The sequence below is a fragment of the Ursus maritimus genome, unplaced genomic scaffold, assembly GCF_017311325.1.
Source record: "Ursus maritimus isolate PB19 unplaced genomic scaffold, ASM1731132v1 scaffold_27, whole genome shotgun sequence".
Taxonomy (NCBI): domain Eukaryota; kingdom Metazoa; phylum Chordata; class Mammalia; order Carnivora; family Ursidae; genus Ursus; species Ursus maritimus.
In genome coordinates, this window is record NW_024425230.1 from 27,396,743 (window position 1) to 27,421,189 (window position 24,447).

The window sequence follows — 24,447 nt, forward strand, 5'->3', positions numbered from 1 at the left end:
CTCTGTTTCTGGAACACACCCACCTCAGATATTTGGGAGTCATCAACTTAGCATTCTTCTCAACTACAATATTCTTCCCTTGGATCTTTACATGGTTGATTCCTTAGCTTCAGCGTCATTTCGCCAGAGAGGCCTTCCCTAACCACTCCATCTCCAAGCCACTGTGCTATATTACCCTGCTTTATTTTCTCATATTGCCATCACTAACTCATATTACCTAATTTGTTTATTGGTTTATTGTCTTTTTCTCCTGTTAGATTGTAGTTCCATAAGTGTAGGCATTTTGTTTACTACTACATCCCTAACGCCTGGACAAATGTCTGGCACATTCAACTGCTCAATAACTAGTAATGAATAAGGAATAAATAAATGAATGAACAAAGAATAAAGAAATACATGAATGAATAAAGAATAAATAAAAGAATGAATAAATAAAACAATGGAAGGAAGTCAGGAAGAATTAGTCTCATTCCTGGCCAAGGAATGAGGGCCTCGGACATCTCCTTCTTACCTCAGAGGAAGAACAACACGAGATGTGGGCAGCCCTTCTTCCTATGTGAAGAGCAGGCACAGGAAATGGGGCCCTGGTGTAGGTTAATGATACACACTGGTGTTTGCCAACTCTGCCAGTCATAAGCTATTTCCTTTTTATTTTGTTTTTGGCTGGTGCTAGGTGCCTCAAGGGGAACTGCTAGGACATTTAGTATCTTTCCTTAGGGAAATCTTCTTAGTTGAAGACATAAAACAAATACACAGGACAAGAGAACTAATGAATTAGCTGTAGACAAATATTAAGTAAGAGGTATAACTAGTAGGTTCCATCTCATATTTCTGAGGCAAGCATCCCTTTGATTATATCGGATAGGACTGAAAAGGATTCTGGGAGACAGAAGTTAGAGATAACTAAGGTTTTAGGTCTTAAAATCTGGTGAGATGACAGGAATCATGAGCAGAATAAGGTAGTGAAGAGGAACAGCCAACTTTGGGTGAAAGCCAATGAGCTTTAGAATATGACATATTAAATATAACTTCTTGGTAGAAACTGCCAGCAGGAATTCCAAAAGGAATTCCATCAGGGCTTTGTTGTGAATATGATCTGTGCCTTAACTTCACCTGCTCCTGCCTTGATTTACTTTTTCCTATTTTCTTTTGTTCTAATTCTTTTCATTAAAAAAAAAAAACACATATACTGTAATCTCTCTCAAATCTGTTTGGAAAAAGATGGGGTACAATAAACATATATTAAAAACAGCAACTTAGGCAAGAGACAGATGTGTTAGTTCCCATTTGCCCCTTCCTTATCTAAGCCTGTGAGGGAGGAATTATCGGATTCACTTTTACAATGTGAGGAAACAGGCTTTGAGAAGCTATGTCTGCCACTGGTCCCAGAGTTAGGAGAGCAGCAACTGCAACCACGTTTTTCTGACTCCCAAACCTGTGCTCTTCAACACAACCCTACACAAAGGTTTTCTTCTTGAGATCCTGCCCTCCAAAGTCCTAGAGCCACTGGGAGTCCAACTGAAAGTGTATCCTGGATATATTCTGCTGCTCTAAACCTGGTGAGCCTACACCACATGTACTGACAGTCTGCCTTCATCAGACCCTATCCCCTCTGGGAGTGGTCAGTCACTGAAGGCTGCCCCTAAACTTTGGTCCTGTGGGGTACGGTCCAGAAAGCTCCCTTTCTCTGGCACAGTCCTAGGCACATAGTGGACATACAAGTTGAATTGTAGCAATGAAGTGGTCATTGTTCTGTCCCTATAAGTCAACTAAGTCTTTATTACTAGCAGGGATAGATCTTTCAGAAAGCGCTGAACCCAGCTGTGAATACAGAAGCAGCCCAGAAGCTTCTGCTCTTGTGCTCTTCTCACTCTCCAGATCTGAAGCATGATGTAGTCACCCCTCCTTATCACTCTAGAGGCTGCCGTGCTCCCTTGGAAGGTCTGAGCAGGACTCCTGAAGATAACTCTACAATGAACATTTAGCCCAGGACACACAAAAGGTGCTCAACAAATGTTACTTCCTTTACTTTTACTTGCTGACTCCTATTACATTTACTTCATTCCCTATCTCCCAATCTCAGAAAGTCTTTTGTCTAGGGACAGTGGCTAATGACAACAAAAGGTTCAAAAGTTAACAAAAGTGATGTCAAGAGACAGGGTGACAAAACCAGATATGAGACTGCAGAGAGAACAGAAGACAGATGAGAACAGGATACTGGAAACACATTTATCTTCAGGGTAGGCTGGAACATGGAAGAGTATAGTTTTCAAACACAGCTATGGCAATATTTCTGGTCCTATACGCTCTTCTAGGACCTTCATATTCCCCATGAAGAGGTGAAGTCTATTTCTCCTCCCTTGGAAGCACTTGGGGGGATGTTGTGACGGTCTTGATGAATAGAATTCAGTGGAAGTCATGCGGCATAACTTCTGAGGCTAGCCCGTAAAAGGTGATATGGTTTCTACCTGGCTCTTTGTCAAGATGCTCCTTCTTGGAACGTGGCACCATGCTGTGAGGAAGCCCAAATTCGCTTCTGCAGAGTGACCAGATGGAAAGATCCTCAGCTAACAGCCACATGAACTACAGATGTGTGTGAATAAGTACTCAGACGACTTCAACTGCCAGCCTTCCAACTTCTAGTCTTCTTCCAGTCGAGGCCCGGATATTGTGGAACAAAGAGAAGCCATTCTCTACGTATCGTGACAAAATTCCTGATACACAGAGTCTGTGAGATTAATAGATGGCTTTTTTTTTTTTAAAGATTTGATTTTTTAATGTAATCTCTACCCCCGATGTGGGGCTTGAACTCATGACCCTGAGATCAAGAGCTGCATGCTCTAATACTGAGCCAGCCAGAGTCCCCAGCAGATGGCTGTTTTATGCCACTAAGTTTTGGGGTGATTTGTAATATAGCCATAGTAATTGGAACAAGGAGAAGAAAAGCAAAGGAAAATATGTGGAAGGGTGAGCCCAGAAGAGTTCGGGGAGAAGAGCAGGATTAGAGTCTGTAAATTGTCAAGGAGCAATTAGGACTAGTTCTAAAAGGTAGAAGTAGGGAAACAGGTTACAGATGGGTATGAGAGATTTTTTAGGCATTCATTAAAACTTAGCAGTGACAGAATAAGTTCCCTTAGTAAGTAATGAGTTCCCTGTCAAAAGAGATATTCAAATATAGACTGGATGAGGCTACTGAAGAGATTCACACATGAAGAGAAGACTGGATTAAGGTAACATTAAGATTCCTTCCAGTCAACAAAATGGGACAATGGATTAGATCTGGGGTAGAAGGAAGAGAGATGAGACAGAGATGATGACGTCCAGAGTCTGATGAGATAATACATAAAAAGAGACTTAGAGAGGATTTAAAAAATTCTTTTTCATTCCTTTTGCTTCTTGATTGTTAATGGTCTCTCCCACTTTCTACCTCCTCTCTAATATGTTCTCCATCAGGTATTCTTGATACTTGATTAACGCTCCAAAGTATGCTTCTTAGCATGTCACCTTTCTGATCGAGGCTCTTGATGACCCCACTGCCACCGCATCTCAGCAAGTCATTTTATATAGTTCACACAGTACTTTTACATTTGTTATCTCAGTTGAACCTCCTAACAACCTGGGAGGCACTAAAATCACCACCACAGACATCTCACAATGCAGCTCAAGGAAGTACTCCATTGGTTCTTCATAGATCTCTGCCATGATGTCTTGGCTTGAGCTGTTGTCTGTAACTGCCTTCCTCTCAGCTCTAAATGTTCCAACCCCTTCTGTCTTTCAAGGCCTATATTAAATTTTAGTTGCCCTAGGAAACCGCTAATTCCTACAACTAAGAGTGGTCTTTCCCTCCTTTTAACTCCATCAGTGATGATGTAATAACAGTAGCCTATGTTTATTAAGCACGTACTACATGCCAGGCGGTGTGCTAAGTGCTTCCATGTGTTATCTTCTATCCTCCGTATCACTCTCTGCCTTATACCGTGGGTCTTGGTATATGCGTCTTCTTTCCTCTACTGGTTGACAAGGTCCTTCAGGACACAAGTGATGTCTGAGTCATTTCTGCTTTCTCCCAAGTTCAGCACAGGGCCTGGCACAGAGCAAGTGCTACATAAATATTTGTTTAATGCATGAGTGAATAATTCAGGCAGGCAGAGTTAAAGTTTACCTTTGCCTGAACAAATGGTTTTCAAGCACCCTTAAACACTTGAGAAGCACTCATTTATATCTACATAGTTAATGAGCTAAATTATAAATCATTCTTATCTTTTTATGACACAGGTTTCCAGGGACCTTGGCTAGAACCATTTTGTTAGTGTAGTTTATGGATATGAAAAAATATATAACAACAAACTCTTTTTTGTGTAAATATATTCTAGAATGTAGAACAGTCTTCTCCAACCAGTTAGAATTAGTTAGGTTTTATAAGCTCCTCTCCTTATTCTGTGCAGCTGTAAGGACTGTGAACTCTTTCACTGTGGATCCACTGCTTCCTGGCCCTCTCCCTGTAGTGCCTAGTACAGTTATAGACTAGGAAATGATTGCTAAGTGAAAGGCCTGTGTTGGCTGCAATTTATAATCACTCAATACTGTTCTGATCCTATTAGTTCAGCTAAGGAGTCAGCACCTTCAGGGGGCCTCCGTGAGTCTCAGCCAATTAAGGCAGTTGAGATGCTGCCCTGAGATTTGAAAACTATCCCCTTTTCTCTTTGCTACTTAAAGGACCAAGAATGGAAAAGTGATAACAGTAAAGGCTAAAGAAATAAGCATTTCTGAAAGTCCTATTACAGAGGGTTGAATTTTGCTTAAGTGATTAAGAATCATAACTTGCAAAAAGTTCTTCGATTCACATTCTGGAGTAATCCTAACATAAAATCAATCCTTTCACCAGAAGATCACAATTTCAATTTTTACTTAAATGCAAGTTCAAAACCAGGCCTGGTACAAAAATCATCAGTCTTTTCTCCCCCCATGCTGAAGCAAAGATTAATAACATAATCCCTGACACCCAAATTGTCTTTCAGAAAACCTAGGTAAAAATGAGAAGATTAAGGGCACAATAGGAGAGTAGAGCAAAGGCAGCCCTGCTGTAATCACTGTCACAAAGCCCGGGCCACCAGCAGACTGCAGTGTTTACCCAAAGCCCTGGGCTAATCAGTGTACTTAATTATCTCAGGGCTTGCCAGCTCATAAGAAGCGATTTTTGAAGGCCTCTCTGGCTCCTCTTTGTCTTTCTATTCCTGCTGGTCATAAAAGAGCTTTGACAACAAGCTCTCCTCAACTTTCTGGCTCTGGTTGGCTTGTCCTGATAGCCAAAACAGGCATTATGTCAATTACTCCAATATAACAACAGCCACGCTACCTTTCTTCCCAGACACAGCTGTGACCTTCTAGAGAAAAACTCTGACATATGTAACAAACTGCTTTCAACAGGCTATTGTAGTTTATAGTTTACAAATAAAATTTCCATGAAGAAATGGGGAAGTAGTTTGAAATGGTCTTGTAAATATTAGAGGCAAACTAATCTGAAGCGGTAGGAAAAACTCCCTGTATTCTTGTGGTTTGGTGGTGTTCAGGAAAAGTTGAAGACTGAAGGATGAGGAACGCAGCAATTAGGGATCGTTCTTTCACCTCATTCACAGAAGTGGCTGATACTGATACTGCTAAGAATTTCCTAGGCAAATTAAGCCAGGAAACACCTGGACCTTTTTTTTATTTTCCCCTAGAATAATCTGCTTTTGTAGCAAGGCCTACTAATAGAAATTGGCTGAGTAACTGAAGATGGAGAAGGAAATTATAGTGGGAAAAATGGATTAAGAATTCTTAAAAACCACCAAGCATTAATCACTGATTTATTTAAAATCCAGTTGCATATGCACATAAAAACAATATACATATACACAAAAACATTGGTCTGCTTGGATAATCCTTAGGCCTATTTCCTCTATGGAAAACTACTTATATTCCCTAATCTGGAGATGATCCCATCTACCACTCACAAATTTCAAGTCAGAAACCTGGGAGCCATTTTAGGTTCTTCCCTTCCTTCTACGTCCCACATCACCCACCTCTATGCCATCTCTCTCACATTTATTCTGTATCCTCTCAGTGCATTTGCTCCTATTTCCGCTGTCCCCACAGCCCTCAACATTTCCCACTTGGTTCCTGCAAGAGCCTCTCCACTATTCCTTCTGCCTCTAGGCTCATGCCATTCCAGTCCTTTCTAGCCTTTTCACTTAACAGAACTCTCATCCTGTTACTCTCTCTTAAACAACTTCGTGACTTCCCACAGCTCCAGTGCGGCACGCCAAGCTCTTGTCTCTCTGTCGGCCTCCGTGGAGCTAACATCTATAGAATTCATTTAATACTTCACCTCCCGTCCCTCTTCACAGTCACCCTCCCGCACAGTTACATCAAACTGAGCATGAGACAGGGTCTTGTGTATCTGTAGCTCTTGGTTTGGGTTGCCTCCGAACCCGACCCTGAAACAGGGATATGGGTGCAAGCAGTTTACTTGTGAGGAAGCCAAGGACAGAAAGAGGGAAGGGAGAAAGCCGATCAAGGATGTGTTACTGCATAGCTTACCACGGGCGTCCCTCTGACAGACTGTACAGAACACCTTGGAGCTCTCACTGAGGATGAGTGGAGCTGGGATATAATCCACCCATTTATTGCTGGAGAGTCACTCCCAGAGGTATTAACTCCCCTGCACTTGTAGCAAACAGCTACTTGTCCAGAGACTATCCTCAGGCAGAGAGAAATACAGGAATCCGTTGGCAGGTGGCCTCCAGGGGGGCCAAAGACAGCAATAACATCTGCTATAACACACAGAGCATGTATTATGCCCCTTTTCTGTGTGACATTCCTCCCTCTATTGTCTTCCTGGGTCCTTTACGATTTAGTCCATTGACACCTCTCTTGACCTCCGGTGGGAGTGCTTTACTTCCTTCTCTGTGAACACTCTTTCCTGCNNCAGCTGTTAGTTTACAGTCTGACCCCAGACCAGGCTCTGGGCTCCCTGAGGGCAGTGTCTTGGGTACCTGTCTTGGTGTCTGGCACAGGGCAGATGCTCAGTCAATGTCTATTGGAAGAGGACATGACTGTGTGTGTTAAAGAGAAGGGGATCCTGTTTTCCATATATGTAACTGAGAAAATCTTCAAAGAAATGAAATATATGCTCCTGCCATTTTGAATTACACAAAGTCAAGTGTGTAGGTGAGAGCGCTGCAATAGGAATGTTGTATCCTAATTCGTTAGTTTGGCTCAGTTGCTTTCCCTATAAAAGCAAGTGCTGTGAATGACCTCTAAGCTTCTTTCGAGCTCCACAGCTTTCAGGTGACTAATCCGTGTGAAAGTGAAAGCTGAAGCCCACAAACTGTACAACAAACACATATGGAAACGCTTACGTGCATGCTATTTGTCTGGATTTAAGGAAAGAGTACAGGTGACAAAGACTTGAGATACTGGAAGGTTTATAGTGCTGCGTATACAAAGAACCACTGTAGGAAGGGGTCTCCTGGGTGAGAGGATACCTCCTAGGGAGCAGCCTCGCTACTGCACAGGAGCTAGCCGGGCAGCATGGCAAGACCCCAAGTTGGCAGGTGCCAATGCCCTGGATGGAGCCCTGTTAGTGCTGCTAGCCTCTGATGTGGTACCACCTGAGCACATTCGGGTTATGGACCCACAAACAGCCACTTCCTAAGCTGTCATCTAATCCCTAGAAGGCAGGCTCTGTCTGCATTTCTAGAAGGGAACGCTGAATATAGGTTGTGCTTGGCCTCCCTGACATTCAGGTAGTCTTAATCTCCCTAGAGTGTGACTGAGGGTAAAGGGGGGTTAGCATAAGGGAGGACAGGTGGGTTTCGGGGTCCTATATGTATAACAGACTAAAAATATCTTAGTTCATTGTAGAAAGCAAATTCTCTTTTAAAATATTCTGAACATAGTCACTGGCATTCTGTGTACATTGAATACGGAGGGATATTTCTTTAAGCAGCTAGACTTCAGAAGTTTCAAATTTTTAACTTTTATTTTAGTTTTAACTTTCTTCTTAACATATCCTTAAAAAAAACATATAATTCTTTCTCTAACAAATCAATGGCATAAAAAAAGAGGCAGAGGGGAAAGGGAACTTTTACAGAATAAAAGAGACTTGAGAGATGTAACAACCAAATGTCACCTGAAATTTGGATTCTGGTTCCAAGAAATTATGGTAGAAAGATGTCTGAGACAGTGGGGAAAAGTGAACATGGACCGGGTACACTACAATATTATTTTTAGATATTGTCTCTATCGTTCTATAAAGTATTATATGCTAGGTGTGATAATGGCATCAGAGATGCATGCTGAAGTATCTTCAGTGAAATGAATACCTGAAATTTGTTTTAACATGCTCTGGCCATAACTCCCCTCCCCCAAAACAAAAACCCAACAAAACAAATCAAACACCCAGGGGGTAAGTGGGGGGATAAAATAAGACTGGGAAAATATTGATAATAGTTGGAGCTGGACAATGGATACTATAGGGGTTCATTATTGTACTCTTTCCTTTGGGGTATGTTTGAAAAGTATATAAAATATAAATAAAAAGGGCTACAGCAAAAAAATATATGCAATGCTGCTTAGAATTTAATTGTAAGAAAATTATTTTACTGAATATTCTTAATATGCCTGAAGGCTATGTCATATTCCTATCAGAAACACAATCACTATTGCAAATGATTCTTAATTGCTGGGAGGGGAGAGAAAAGAACATAATGGGGGTTTGCTCTGCCCTTCCTAGAGAATTATTGCTTTTGAAGACAGTCCACAGGATGGGGTGAGGGTCTAACAAGCCAACTAGGCCAGCAGTTGTGTAGAGGCCGCTTTTGGGCAACCAATTTGAGCAACAGAAACCTGACTAAGGTAGAGGGCCCACATGACCCCCAACCCCCCCCCCCAATACAAACAGGTCCACTAGGCGACCCACCTCAGAATATTCATAAGCCCCAGCTGACCAATGGGCTACTTACAACCAGGCATAGGTACCAAAACCGGAAAATTCCATATGTTCTCATACCTCCTCACTTCCCCTTCTTACCTACATCCCCCCCACCTCCACTGCCTCGTGGCAGACCGTCTCTCCTTTGCTGTCCTGCCTGCTGCTCCCCTGAAGTATATTCAATAAACTTTTATCTCCTTTGTTCTGCCTTGGGTGAATTCTTTCACTACCCACACCACAGGCCTCCACCTGATTGGGTTGTCTGTCCTACACATAGGTCATATGTAACTTCAGGGAGCTATTGTTTTTGGATGGCTCCCTTCCCTTATTCATGAAGGTACCCTGGAGAAAGAGACAAAGGGGGAAAATAAACAAACCTAGGAGGCTGTAAATAAAAACATGTGAACACAGTCATGGACACTATGAGGCTTTGCTGTATTGCGCTGAGGGTCTGGCTTGGTCTGGTGCAGGCTTTGTTATTGACTCACTAACTCAAGGAGAATCACTTGATTCCTCTGAATTTCAGCGGCAGTAGGATTGGATGACCCCTAAGATCTCTTGCAGCCATGACAGTTAACTGTATGATACCAACAAAAAAAAAAAAATAGAGTCTGATAGGAGCGTGTAGCCAGGGAAAAACAAGAAATACAAGGCTAGTCCCAATATGGGAGACCAATAAGGACAAAGGTAGGGCAAAGAAGAAAAGAGGCCAAGCGACCACTTGTATCCCTATGAAATGACCCCAAGATGGGCAAAATTTAAGAGATGTTTCCAAAGTTGAGTCCAGATTGATATTAAGTAGAAGTCTTACCTTCTGGTGACAGCAAAGCACAGCATGCACATGCCATGTAAGAGTTCTGTGGCCTGCTGCAGAAATGTGGCCATCTTGGGATTCTCATCCACTGGTCCTTGCACTGAGAGGAAGCAGCCATGAAGCTTGTTGATAAGACCTATGTTCACCACGTAGCTAGATGTAGGGAGAAACATGTATTATCAGTCTGCATGGGCTGGCAAGATCTTCAAAGATAAGTTTTAAAAACACAGGCTTAGACCTCTCCAACAAGCAAAGAACACAGGTTTGGGTAAAGCATCTCAACTAATAATTTCCTTAGATTTAGTCCTGAATAATTAGCTATTTCTGTAAGTGATTCTCTGATGCTATTCTTTAAGAAAGATGAGTGAAAATGATTATCTGATCATTTTTAGTGGTCTAAAGAGTCTATCAATAGTCGAAATGATTTATAATTACCTCTACACTCTTGAAAAGCAATACTTTTTAAAGTACCAGAGAGCCAAATTCACTAGAATGTAGGTATTCAGAAAATAAGATGATGCTACCCAGATATATTCTTGTTACAACCTAAATTACTTTTTTTTATAATAATTTTTTATTATGTTATGTTAGTCACCATACAGTATATCCTTAGTTTTTGATGTAATGTTCCATGATTCATTATTTGCGTATAACACCCAGTGCTCCATGCAATACATGCCCTCCTTAAATACCCATCACAACCTAAATTTCTAATGTAGGTTCTCTATTTTTCAAAACTCTATCACCATTAAGAGTGTAACAGTGAGAATCTAATTGCTTACTGTTATGAAAAGTACCCATCTTGACAGTTGACAATAACATTTAGGAAGTCACTTTCATCTTTTCAGCCCATTAAACAGCTTTCCAGAGCTGTTTATTAAACTGGACCAAAAATAGTAGCTCTTTTATTAGTCTGCAAAGCAGCTATTATTGAAAATAGTATTTCAAGACTATAAATGATCTTGTAGACAAATCAGCCTTAGCTTAGATTTTATACTGATTCAGTGTTTCTGTATTTACATGTATGCAAGGGGCAGGACTTTGAATACAGTAGTTCTGAAAATCAACATGTTAACTTTTAGCAATAAATGCAAAGGAATTGATGCTTCTACTTATAAGTGCACTACAATCCCCAGCACTATTCATCTACCAATACACCTATTTGTAGAAGTAAGGAAAATCTGGTGAATAATTCATGTCTGGAGCTTCTTCCAAGTTTACTACTTAGAAGGTGCAATATAATGGTCCCTTTCTCCTCTTATATTAGGAAATATAATCACCTGGGCTACTCAACACCTCCTACAGTTTTAAAATTGGGAAGTATGAAATGATGACCACCAGACTTACTCTCTTATAATGAAGGAAACTGACAGACTGACATGTGCACACAATGAGGATCTTATCATATTCTGATTTAACAGAATCAGACTCAAAAACAGACTCTTACATTTGCACAGAGCTTTTCAATTTAGAAGGTGTTTTTATATTAATCATCCCAATGAATTATCCTAACAATCCCATGAGAACAGATAGAGCTTTGGTTTTTGTCCAACCAGCATATTCTCCTCTCCTATTCCATGTAGCCCTGGTGGGATTCTTAAATACTGTGCTCTCCTACAAATGCGGAAGTTAGTATGTCTCCATGATAGTCAAAGCATTCATTAGCGAGGCCATAATAACATGTTCTAGGATGGGTACATGACATAAAAAGGACCAATCAGGATCTTCTGTGGGATTAATAGATGACCACAGGATGAATCTCTTTTCTCTGTACTGAGAGATATGAACCTGGGGTTTGCTGGTAGCCAACTTACTTGTTACACAAATATATGCTTATAGGATGAAGCCAAGAAGAGACAAGTAGAAGTGAGAAAACAGACAAAGCCTGGATGGTATAATTGGAGTCTTAGCATCTAGCTCCAAACCTCTACCTTTCCAGTTACAGAAGTCACTTTACTAGCCTTTTTTGCTTATTTCAAGTTAAGTTTCTAAGAGTTCTAACCATAGAAAGTAAAAATTTACTTTTTATGATTATAAAAGTAATACAGGCTCATTATGAAAATTTATATAGCAAAGAAAAGCAGGAAAAAACAGAAAGTTGCCCATAATTTCACAAAAGACAACCACAGTTTTATATGTTTCCTTTTGTTTTTTCTTTTTGATTTTTTTCTCTATATGACTGACATTAAATTGAATTTTATTCAACTATTTTAGGCATTTTCTATATCATGAAAAATATCTTTGTAAGCATTACATTTTAAACCTTTAAAAACCATATTATTGAAAAGTTTTAACATAACAAAAAAAGACTAGGATATCAAACCCCCATGCATTTATCATCCAACCCTGATAACCATCAACCATGGCCAATCCTACCCATCCACACCTATCTTGCATAATGTATAAGCAAGTCTAAGTCATTACATAATTTCATTCATAAATGTTTTAATTTGTATCTCTAAAAAATAAGAACTTGAAAAAACAACCACAATATCATTACATCTGAAAGTAACAATAATTCCTTAGTACCATCAAGTAACTAGTATTCAAATTTCTAGAAGTATCATAAATATCTTAACATTTTTAATAGTTTTTAAAAAATTAGGATCCAACTAAGAACCATACATTATAATTGGTTACTGTATCTTCCTAAGTCTCTTCTCAATCTCTTTGTTACCCCTCTGTCTCTCTTTTCTTCCTTTGCAAATTTATTTGTTGAAAAAACGTGGTTGTTTATTTTATAGTTTCCCAAAATCTAAATTTTGCTGCTTATATCCCCGTGGTGTCATTTACCATATCTTCTTTTTTTTTATAATAACATTTTTTATGTTAGTCACCATACAGTACATATCTTCTTGAACTACGTATTTCCTGTAAAATGATCTAGATTCTAGAGGTCTGACGGCATATGTGAACATTTTTTTTAAATGGGTGAATAATTTTCTACCAGTGGAATATTTTTGGAGCTTCTGGTAGTTTTCAGTATCCGACACTATAAACCATGTTGGGATGAACATTTTGTGTACAAATCCTTGCCAGACTTCAAGTTACTTTCTAGAAGTAGAATTACAGAGCCAAAGAATGTGCAGATTTTCAGAATTCTTGATATGTATAGGCCCATTACATTAAAAAAACCCTTGAATCAATTTATAGTCCTACCTGTAGGGTAGGAGAAAACCATATTCACTGTGTGGGGGTTGGTATTACTATTCCCACTTGATAGATGAGGAAACTGAGGCTCAGGGATTGTAAAGTACTAGTCCAGTCAGGAGAGATGCAATATCCTAAGGTCTTCTGATTCCTGATAAGGTGTCCTTTCCACTAAATACACTCTTGCGTGGCATTTTTTGGGGTCCTTACTGAGGTATGAGCTGTTGTTGTTTTGGGGGGGAGGGGCAGAGGGAGGAGAGAGAGAATGTTAAGCTGGGCGTGGAGCCTGATGTGGGGCTTGAATCTCAGAACCCTGAGATCATGACCTGGACAGAAACCAAGAGTTGGAACTTAACAGACCGAGATACCCAGGAGCCCCTGAGGTATGAGTTTTTAAAACAAGAATGGAAAATATTTTCTCAGACCATTCTTGAGACTAATAATGACCACACAAAACTTTAAAACCACCTAGTTTTGAGATGAAAATGGCTTAACCAGATTTCCTGTACTAGTCTTGAAATAGCCAGAAAGGAGGAAAGACTTCCAGAATGAATGAAACAGCATAGAAAAACCAAACCAAACCATAATGAACACTATTGAGCAGGTGGTCCTTTCTGAGCGTGGTCTCCTTCGGTTACTGGGGGCCATCAATGGTGCCTACTGAGTCTGACCAATGCTTTTCTAAACTGTTTGTGTCCTGAATCACTGCTCTGGCAATCTTCAGATGATTGCGTAACAAGATACTGAAACTAAATGGCTCTAAAGCATCAGTGCAGAAAAATTCATTTTTGCCAACTTCACAGTTTTGAGGGAAGAATGTAGAATGTGCCAATGGATGTTGGCATCAGCAGCAACACATCTTTTACACTGTAATCGTTAGGCTGAAATTATAATGTTGAGACTGTTAACCATATATAAGATGAAAAGCTTTAATGTGGACTTCTTAGAATATACATCCTGGGAAACATGCTGCTGTTGTGACTGCTCCAGAAAATGGACCTCTCCATTTATTTCACCACTTGAGATTTGAAATGAGTCCCTCTGCAGCTTTTGCCACTGGAATGTATAAGCTGAAAGATATCTATCTACCTGGCTCCCTCTGTATAAAGATATCTATCTATCTATCTATCTATCTATCTATCTATCTATCTATCTATAAATAAAGATCTGAATATATATTATATATGCTGTGTCCCATAAGGTCTGGCATGCTGTGCTTCCATTTTCATTTGTCTTAAAAACGTTAAAAAAATTTCTTCTTTGATCCATTGATTGTTCAGGACTGTGCTGTTTAATTTCCATGTATACGTAAAATTTTCAGCTTTCCTCCCATTATTGTTTTCTAGTTTCATATCATTGTGGTAGGAAAAGATATTTGATAAAAATTCCATATTCTTAAATTTGTTGAGACTTCTTTTGTGGCCTAATATATAATCCATCCAAGAAAATGTACCATGTGCACTTGAGAAGAATATATATTCTGCTGCTATTGGATAGAATGTTCTCTATATATTAGGTCCTTTGGCCTATAGCATTTAAATCTGCTGTGTCCTTATTGATTCTCTGTCTGGAAGATCTGTCTATTGTTGGGAGTGGGGTATTAAAGTCAATAACTATTATCATATTATTGTTTATTTCTTTTAGTTCTATTAGTATTTGTTTTATATATTTAGGTGCTCCAGAGTTAAGTACATAAATATTTATCACTGTTTTATCTTTTTAGACTGACCCCTTTATCATTATTCAAAGACCTTCTTTGTCCTTTTTGATATTTTTAGCTTAAAATCTATTTTGTTTGATATAAATATAGCTACCCTGCTTTCTCTTAGTTACCATTTCCTTGAAATACTTCTTTCCAACCCTTCATTCTACATATGTCCTTAATGCTAAAATGAGTCTCTCGTAGGAAGCATATGGTTGGATCTTGCTGTTTTATCCATTCAGCCACCCTGTGTGCTTTGATTAGAGAATTTAATTCAATTACACCTAAAGTAATTATTAATAAGTAAGGACTTACTATTGCGATTTTGTTGTTTTCTGATTGTTTTGTACTTTCCTTATTCCTCGCTTCTTTTCTTGCTGTCTTCCTTTGCGATCTGATGACTCTTTGAGGTGGAGTGATTTGACTCCTTTATAATAATCTTTTGTGTATCTACTACAGGTTTTCCTTTGTGGTTACCAAGAGGCCTAAATAAAATATATTTATTACATCCCACTTTATGCAGATAAGTTTGACAGCATTTAGAAACTTGATGATTTTACTTCTCCCCTGCTCACATTTTAGGTTACTGATGTTACAATTTATATTTTTTAATAGTGTGTATCCAATAACAAATTACTGTAGTTATAGTTACTTTTAACACACTTGCTTTTTAACCTTTAAACTAGGGTTGTAAGTGAATTGTGCACCACCATTGCAGGATCAGACATTCAGACTTTGCCTGTATGTTTGCTATTTCCAGTGACTACCACACATCCATGTGTTTTTGTTGTTACCCTCCTTTTGTTTCAGCTTGAAGAATGCCCTTTAGCATTTCTTGTAAGGCAGGTCTAATGGTGGTGAACTTCTTCAGCTTTTGTTTGTTTAGGAAAGGCTTTATTCTTCATTTCTGAAAGACAGCATTACCAGACACAGCATTCCTGGTTGACAGTTTTTTCTTTCCATATTTTGAAAGGCTGGGCCTTGATGTTGAACGGGACTGCAGGCTGGACTTCAGGTAGGCTGCTGGCTGGACTCTGATGCTGGGCAAGTATGCCCCCTGGGTTCTCTCGTTGTGAGGGGCTCCCAGCTATATCTCAGAGTTAGGCGGGGCTATAGGCTATGCTTTGAGGTTTCCCAGGGTCACTGTTCAGGCTTCCTGGTTATGTGTGGGGCAAGAAACTATCATCAACAGTTGGGTTAGATGCTGGCTTGGCTACCTGCCTGAGCATAGCTGTAGGATGGGCTACATGGCTGCTTGGGTTCTTTGGCTGCTCAAGACCCGAGATAATGCTGAGCAGCTGGGCAGGGATTTGCTTCCTGCTCAAGTGGGCCTATAGAACAGGCTCTACAGCCAGTACAACCTGGTGACTGAGGAACCGAATCAGGCAGAACTGCCAACAAGCTCCTTGCCTTGATGGGACTATTGGTTTAGCTCTGTGAATGGGCAGAAATGCTATCTGAGATTTCTGCTCAGGAATGCAGTCCACCAGGATTTGAGAGCTGATTGCTGTCAGTCCCCCATCCCCACCCCCGCCATGTGGTTGAGCCTTGCAGATTCCCCCAGTGATCCTGAAGATTTCCCAGGGTCCTCATGAGGCAAAACCCAAGTGGGCCTCCTAGGGAGTGTCCCACAACCCAGGGGAGATGGATATTCACTTTGGGCTCTCTTTTTGCACTGGAGAAACTACAGGCTTAGAGGGACCCTCTCAGTGCTGCACTATGCCAGCCTGGGGGAAGGGTGATGTGGTCAGAGTGTTAGCTCTTCCTTTCACCCTTCTAATGCAGTTCTTCTTGGTCTCTGAGGTTCAGGGAGGGTACTTCAGTCTCACCCACCCTTAATTTCTGGTATTTTCACAATGGTATCTTATTTATGGACAGTTGTTAGCTGGTCTTCTTGTGAGGAGGACTGATGTTGGCAGGAACCTATACTGTCATCTGCTCAACAACACAGTCAACTCTATAGTACAGAACTAAGATCTTGTAAACAGAGACCTACCCCAAGGAATTACCACTGCTCCAAACAAGTAGAAGCATCATCTGTGGCCCTGTGCTTCCACTTCATAGTACAGGATGGTTGGTAATATTTTAGTGCATTCCAACCACATCTCAGCAAGGTTCTGAAGGCTTAACGTCCAAGATCAAGGGGCTGACAACGTTGAACTCCTCTGTGGACTCTCTTTGGTTTTCAGATGGCTGACCTTTTGCTGCCTCTTCACACAGCTGTCCCTCTGTACATGTGCCTACTGTTGTTAATATATGAAGGCTCAAAAGAATGATGCTATATAATATTGTGTAAACCTATGATTACTCATAGGTAATCTCTGTGTAGGTCAATTTGGCAATATGGACAAAAACACTTAATGCATATTCTTTTGACCTAGAAATTTTACTTCTTAGCATTTATTTTAAGAAAACAGTCAGTTGCAGGGAAAGATGAGTGTACGAATAGAATAAACCTACATAAGTAATAATAGGTTACTTGAAGCAAATAAATGAAATACTTGGAAAGCCAGTAAAAAGTAATTTGCAAGTTCCTATTGATTTAGAAAAATAAGTAAAAACATCATAAATATGTACAAGTATTACAGTATTTTTGTAAAAATAAAATAACCACATGTATGTACACCAAAACCAACTGAGTGACATCTTTGGGTGGAAGGATTCAAGGTAATTTTTGTGTGTTTACAAAAATACCCATTGTTCTCTTCTGTGTTTTCTGAGTTGTTTTTCTCATTGAGCACACATTATTTTTATAATTAGGAAAAAGAAGTTATTCTGAAAAGGTGAAATGAGAGAGAAACAGCCAAGCCATCTGTTATTGCAAGAGAACCTGAACACTTAAAGACACAGCAGTAGAATGAAGGTGATAAATCTGAGAGAGACTAACAAGGCAGAATCAATAAGTAGTAAAGACTGACTTTAATATTGGTTTAGTAAAGGAGTCTCTGTGAGGAGTCTGACAATGCTCAGATTGCTGGCGTACATAACTGAATGGGATATTGGTGCCACTGCTAAGGACAGAGGACACAGGAAAAGGAGTTCCTCTGGGTGGAAAGATAATGTGTTCAGTTTTGAACTTGTGGAGCCTGACGTGCCTATGCTACCTTCTGATATGTGGCTAGGGTTTGTTGGCTAGCAAAATACTAAAGTACAGTTTTATAACTTCTTGAATAGATGCCTTATATTTGATAACTTTTGATTCCAAAAGACTGATATTAGTGACTTGGACTCATCCACTTGCCTTTTGGATGTACAGTTTAATTTTCCTGTTTTGAGAGATAAATAAAAATTTCTAATTGGATATGATGAATAGAACTGTGCTTCAGCAAAAGACTTCAAAGAGCCAAAGCAATCCTGTAAAAGAACAAAGATGGAGGCATGACCTCCTGTTTTCAAACTATAATACAAAGCTATAGTAACGAAAACAGTATGGTACCAGCGTAAAGACAGACACAGACCAATGGAACAGAACCGAGAACCCAGAAATAAATCCATGCATCTACAGTCCACAAATATTTGACAAGGGAGCCAAGAATACTCAATGGGGAAAGGATAGTCTCTTCAATAAATTGTGCTTGGAAAACTGGATAACCACTTGCAGAAGAATGAAACTGGACCCCAATCTTACACCATTCACAAAAAGGAACTTGAGAAGGATTAAAGATTTAAATGTAATACTTGAAACCATTTAACTCCTAGAAGGAAACACAGGGAAAAAACTCCTTGACAGTGGACTTGGCAATTTTTTTTTTTTTTGCATATGATACCAAAAGTATTAACAGAAGCAAACATAAAGAAGTGGGACTACATCAAGCTTAAAAGCTTCTGCACAGCAAAAGAAACAATCAACAAAATGAAAAGGCAACCTATTGAATGGTAGAAAATATTTGCAAACTATATGTCAGATAAGGGGTTAATATCCAACATACATAAAGAACTCCTACAACTCACTATTAAAAACACAGATAATCTAATTAAAAAGTGGGCAAAAGACCTGAATAGACATTTTCCCAAAGAACATACAGATGGCCAACAGGTACAGGAAAAGATGCTCAATATCACTGAGCATCAGGGAAATGCAAATCAAAATCACAATGAGATACTGTGTTGTACTTCTAGGAATGGCTATTATCAAAAAGAAAGGAGATAATTTTGGCAAGGATGTCAAGAAAAGTGGAGCCTTGTACACTTTTAGTGGGAATGTACATTTGTATGGCCACTGTGGAAAACAGTACAGAGGTTCCTCAAAAAATCGAGACTAGAACTACTATATGATCCATCAATTCCACTTCTATGTATATATCTGAGGGAAATGAATCACCATCTCAAAGCAATATCTGCACTCTCATGTTCACTGCAGCATTATTTTTTTTATTTAAAATTTTTATTATGTTATGTTAGTCACCATACAGTACATCATTAGTTTTTGATGCAGTGTTCCATGATTCATTGTTTGCGTGTAACACTCAGTGCTCCATGCAATACATGCTCTCCTTAATACCCATCACCGGCCTATCCCAATCCCTCACCCCCCTTCCCTCTGAAACCCTCAGTTTGTTTCCCAGGGTCCATAGTCTCTTGTGGTTCATTCCCCCTTCTGTTTACCACCCCTTCATTCTTCCCTTCCTTCTCCTACCGATCTCCCTGCTGTTCCTTATGTTCCACAAATGAGTGAAACCATATGATAATTGTCTTTCTCTGCTTGACTTATTTCACTTAGCATAATGTCCTCCAGTCCCATCCATGTTGCTGCAAATGTTGGGTAATTGTTCTTTCTGATGACTGAGTAATATTACATTGTATATATGGACCACATCTTCTTTATCCATTCATCTGTTGAAGGGCATCTCAGCTCCTTCCAGAATTTATCACTGCAGCATTATTGAGAATAGCCAATACATGGAAACAACTCTAAGTGTCTATCAATGGTCTATCAATGGATGAATGGATAAAGAAAATGTGGTGTGTGTTTGACTGTGTGTGTCTGTATGTGCATAATGGAATATTATCCAAAAAAGGAAGGAAATCCTGCCATTTGCAACCACTGATGGACCTTGAAGACATTATGCTAAGTAGAAGAAGTTAGATGGTAAAAGACATATACTGTATGATATCTCTTACATGTAGAATCTAAAAAAGCTGAACTTCTAGAAATAAAGAATAGAATGGTAGTTACTAAGGCCTGGGGGCTAGGGGAAATGAGATGTTGGTCAAGGGTGTACGGATAAAACTTCCGTTTGTAAGATGAATACGTTTTGGGGATGCAATGTACAGCATGGTGACTATAGTTGACAATACTATATCACGTACTTGAAAGTTGCTAAGAGAGTAGCTTTTAAATGTCTCACCACACGCACATAAAAGGTAATCACGTAAGGTGATGGAGGTGTTAACTAACCTTATTGTGGTAATTATTTTGTAGTATATTTGTATCAAATCATCACATTGTACACCTTAAACTTATACAATATTATATATCAACCATATCTTGAGAAAGCTGGAAAAAATAGAACTGTGGAGCTTCAGTGTTGGTCCATTTCCTGAGCAAATTTCAAATCAGTATTTTTTCAAATTGCGATCTGCTTCTATCCTACAAACAATACCGCTTTCATAGAACTGTGCTAAACACTGTAACTGCCAATATTTTCACTTTATAGAAAAAAGTTCTGATTTTTGACAGCCAAACAATAATATTTGGATATTCTGTTAAAGGTCCTTTTATTTGTTTTTGTATCCCAGGACCTTGTACGGTATCTGACACAAAGTGCTACAGGTGAACATTGCATGAACTGATAAATGTTTCTGAGAATCCCTTAGATCTAGACACTTGACCGAACCACGTAAAATAATGAGAATAAAAAGTGGTATTACCATCTCTGTTAGAAATCCTCTTGCCTCTTTTATGCCAGACGAGGAGAAGGAAGAGACATATGTCTGGGTGGTGTGCTCTGTTCCAGCTCCACTTCTGGAGCACAGACCAGAGAACAGCACCAAAGACTGTGCTGGAACTCTCTCTGTCCAGCCTTACAACTCTACCAATATAAACTGACAAAAAATTCCAGGTTATGGTGGGGAGTGGAGTGAGATTTCTTGTCAGTATATCTGAGAGGTGAGAAAGCAAGCATGGAAACAATTAGACATGTTCTGTTTGCTCCATTGGGCAGGTCTAAACTACAGTTTGTGGTTCTACACATAGCCATCATGGAGCCAACTTACAATGCATTCTATATAAGAAAACAACCTTCACCAAAAGTGGTTCAAGTCAGAGAAAGAGTGGCAGAGTTTTCTTTTAAAGGACTGTGATTGTCCATCATCCTTTTTAAGTTATATGAGATTTGGTTTGGCAGATTACCAGTTATTTTTTTCCCCAATACCTTCCTCCTTTATGAAGGATCTGGTAACTATAATAATATATGTGAAAATGTATGTACTTTCTCCTGCAAAGCCCATTAGAATTACATTGAAGCCTTTGGCTGGTCCTTCAATCTCATCACAGCCAAGGCATGGACAAGAATGCAGGGTTGCTGCATCACACGGTAGCCCAAAGGAGAATGCTGGAACAGAATGGCATGTGTCAGCAGAGAGGGCTAGGTTCTACAGTGACCTAAGGAGATGGGGAAATTGAATGGGATCAAGCAACTGAGAGAAAGGCCAGGGAGGGTAAAAGTCAAGTGCTGTAAGATAAGTGGTTGTGAATCCAAAGGGCCTAGTACTCTCTAGCAATAAATATGCTTGCGGAAGCAGACAGATAGAAGGGAAAAGTGAACAAAATAATCAAGGGGAAGAAAGATATCGAATGAAACAACTATTCTCAAGAAAGCAAGTTGGTACAGCCACTCTGGAAAACAGTGTGGAGGTCCCTTAAAAAGTTAAAAATTGAGCTACCCTATAATCCAGCAATTGCACTACTGGATATGTACCCCAAAGATACAGATGTAGTGAAGAGAAGGGCCATATGCACCCCAATGTCCATAGCAGCATTGTCCACAATAGCTAAATCGTGGAAGGAGCCGAGATGCCCTTCAACAGATGACTGGATTAAGAAGTTGTGGTCCATATATACAATGGAATATTACTCAGCCATCAAAAAGAATGATTTCTCAACATTTTTTGCAACATGGATGGGACTGGAGCAGATAATGCTAAGTGAAATAAGTCAAGCAGAGAAAGACAATTATAATATGGTTTCACTCATTTATGGAACATAAGAAGTAGGAAGATCGGTAGGAGAAGAAAGGGAAGAAGAAAGTGGGGGTAAACAGAAAGGGGAATGAAACATGAGAGACTATGGACTCGGGAAACAAACTGAGGGCTTCAGAGGGGAGGGGAGGTGGGGGAATGGGATAGGCTGGTGATGGGTATTAAGGAGGGCACGTATTGCATGGTGCACTGGGTGTTATATGCAAGTAATGAATCATGGAACTTTACATCAAAAACTGGGGATGTACTGTATGGTGACTAACATAATATAATAAAAAATATTATAAAAAAAAGAAAGCACTGCAAAACACCAGAGGAAATTTATGAACTCTTCTGAGGCAAATGCAGAAGAGGACATTCTCTTTTCTCCTATTGACCTACAATAAGCTTCAGAGCAACAAACTGCATGGATTTTGGAAACCAGAGATCAGTGCTGATCACAGAAAAGTTGCTGATAGGTAGGGCAGGTAACTGATTAACACCAGATGGAACCCTACGGGGAAATTAAATGTCCTACCTGATTCAAGGTTCATGAGGGAAAAAGAGTTCAGATGTCCGAATAGAAGTAAATTTCCCTGGAGAAAGGGTGACCTTTGAAGAGAACAGGGTTGACCTTGAAGAGGCGTCAGAAATTGCTACATTTGTGTAGTGGAAAGCACACAGGTTTTGGAAGTCCAGCTAGACCTGAGTTTCGATCTCAAATCTCCTACCTACTTTTAAATTCATCTATTACGTAAACTTAGGCAAAGCACTTAACCTCTCTGAGCAATTCCCCCACCTACAAAGTCTGAATTAGAAGTCCTACACCTACAGGGCTGCAAAGCCTCCAATACAATATCTGACACATACCGAGTGCTCCATAAATGGAAGCTATTACTGTTTTAAGTCTGAACCAAATTTAAAAACAGAGATGACCTGACATAGGGGAATTCTCAGAAATTCTTGAGTTGGGAAATAGTTGACAGAAAGTTATGAAAGCTTGGACACTATATATTCTGATATCAAATATTTAAATATCAAGAATGACAGATGAGCTCTAATTGTATTGCTTTTCATTAAGAGGACTTTTCTTCTCTGTGGTACAAAATGTAATGTATTTTCCACCAAAAATTTATGGATGGTGTTGTGAGAACCAGTGCTATCACATGGGCACTGAGATTTAAATAATTTTAATATAACATTTTTTTTTAAAGGAAGAAAAAAGTTTGAAGAAATCTAGCAGTTTTACCTGATAAGGTCCTGAACTCGACTGTTAAAAGCATCACCTTGTGAGGGTTTGTTTTTCATTTCCTGTGTCGATATTTTTGGTGTAGCTGGCTGGCTGTTTCCTTCTGGTCGATTGGCAATCAGGCAGCTAAAAACCACAGCACTGACTTTGAGAAGTCCAGTTGTCAAACCTTCAAAAACTTGCTTATTTGTATTTCTTCCCAAAATAGCATTATTTTCATCTGGAACATAAACCTAAATGGAAAAAAATACAGTAACTGTATTTCAGTAAAACCACCAGAAATGGATGGAGATAATTTGGAAACTTTCTGGAATCATAAGTAATTTTGAAATTGTCGAGGTGGTAGCTAAATGTTTGAGTGTTGGTTCTGAAGTGAGGTTGCTGAGTTCAAGTCTCAGCTTTGTCTTTGTTAGTTGAGTGACCTTGGACGGGTTACTACTTCCAAGCTTCATTTTCTCACATAAAACAGGGACAACGACAGTGCCTCTATCTTAGGGTTCTTGTGAGGATTAAGTAAGCTAATCCACATAAAATGCTTAGCTCATGCCGAGGCATATAGTAAGTACTCAATACATTTTATTTATCCAAATGAACAAATTATATTAAAAACTTGTATAAGCCCAGAAAATGAACCAATTGGTAAACTGACAGCAGCATTGTTTTCTTGTTAAAGTGAATCCTAAAAATATCTAATCTAAATTTCCCTATTAAAATGAACTTTGTATTATCACAAAATGGCAAAACAGTTTTTTTCCTAATGTATAGGGTCATAGTTGGCTATCTTTGTGTATAGTTTACAGGAAGTAACATGGTTAAAAGTTGGGACTAGGAATTAGAACCTGGGCTCAGGTTTTGGCTCTGCAGCTATATGGTCTTAGACAAGTTCCTTAACCTTTCTGTGTCTCAGTTTCCAGTTGTAAAATGAGGATAATCATAATCATAGCAGTAAATCAACCTGTGTAAATTCTTAGAACAATGTCTGGTACGTAGGTAAGCCTCATTGACATGTTATCTGCTACTACAATTGCTACTCTTACTATGATTCCTACTATTACCAGGAGTAAATACTGTGTATGAACATCAGCTCTCACAGAGAAGGATGACTTAAGAAGTACAACGGCTAGATACATAATTACCAGGCTGGGAGCTCTGTGCCCTTGTTCTGTGATTCTGGCTACTTAAAGGCTCACTCTCCCCAGGAAGAGGAGGGGCTGCCTCCTGAAGGCCTTACTACCAAGAAAGGGGCAGAGACAATAAGCTAACGGTGGGAAGAAAGGAGTCTGGACTTGGAATCAGATGGTACTGTATTCAAGATCCAGTTTTTCCTCTAGCAGATTACATGACTCTGTAACTTTACATTTCTGAGACTTGGTTTCCAT

General features: G+C 39.4%; 1 protein-coding gene across 5 annotated transcripts in view; it reads right to left on the bottom strand.

The window, feature by feature from the left end:
- The window catches only part of SCAPER (S-phase cyclin A associated protein in the ER), a 527,655-nt gene that overhangs the window by 51,251 nt on the left and 451,957 nt on the right, over window positions 1-24,447 (bottom strand). For all 5 annotated transcript variants that reach the window (XM_040642943.1, XM_040642940.1, XM_040642941.1 and 2 more), the window contains 2 exons: window positions 23,069-23,301; window positions 9,786-9,941 (listed from right to left, as the gene is read on the bottom strand). In XM_040642943.1, the coding sequence (XP_040498877.1) occupies window positions 9,786-9,941; window positions 23,069-23,301 (389 nt within the window). The remainder of the gene's footprint in view (window positions 1-9,785; window positions 9,942-23,068; window positions 23,302-24,447) is intronic.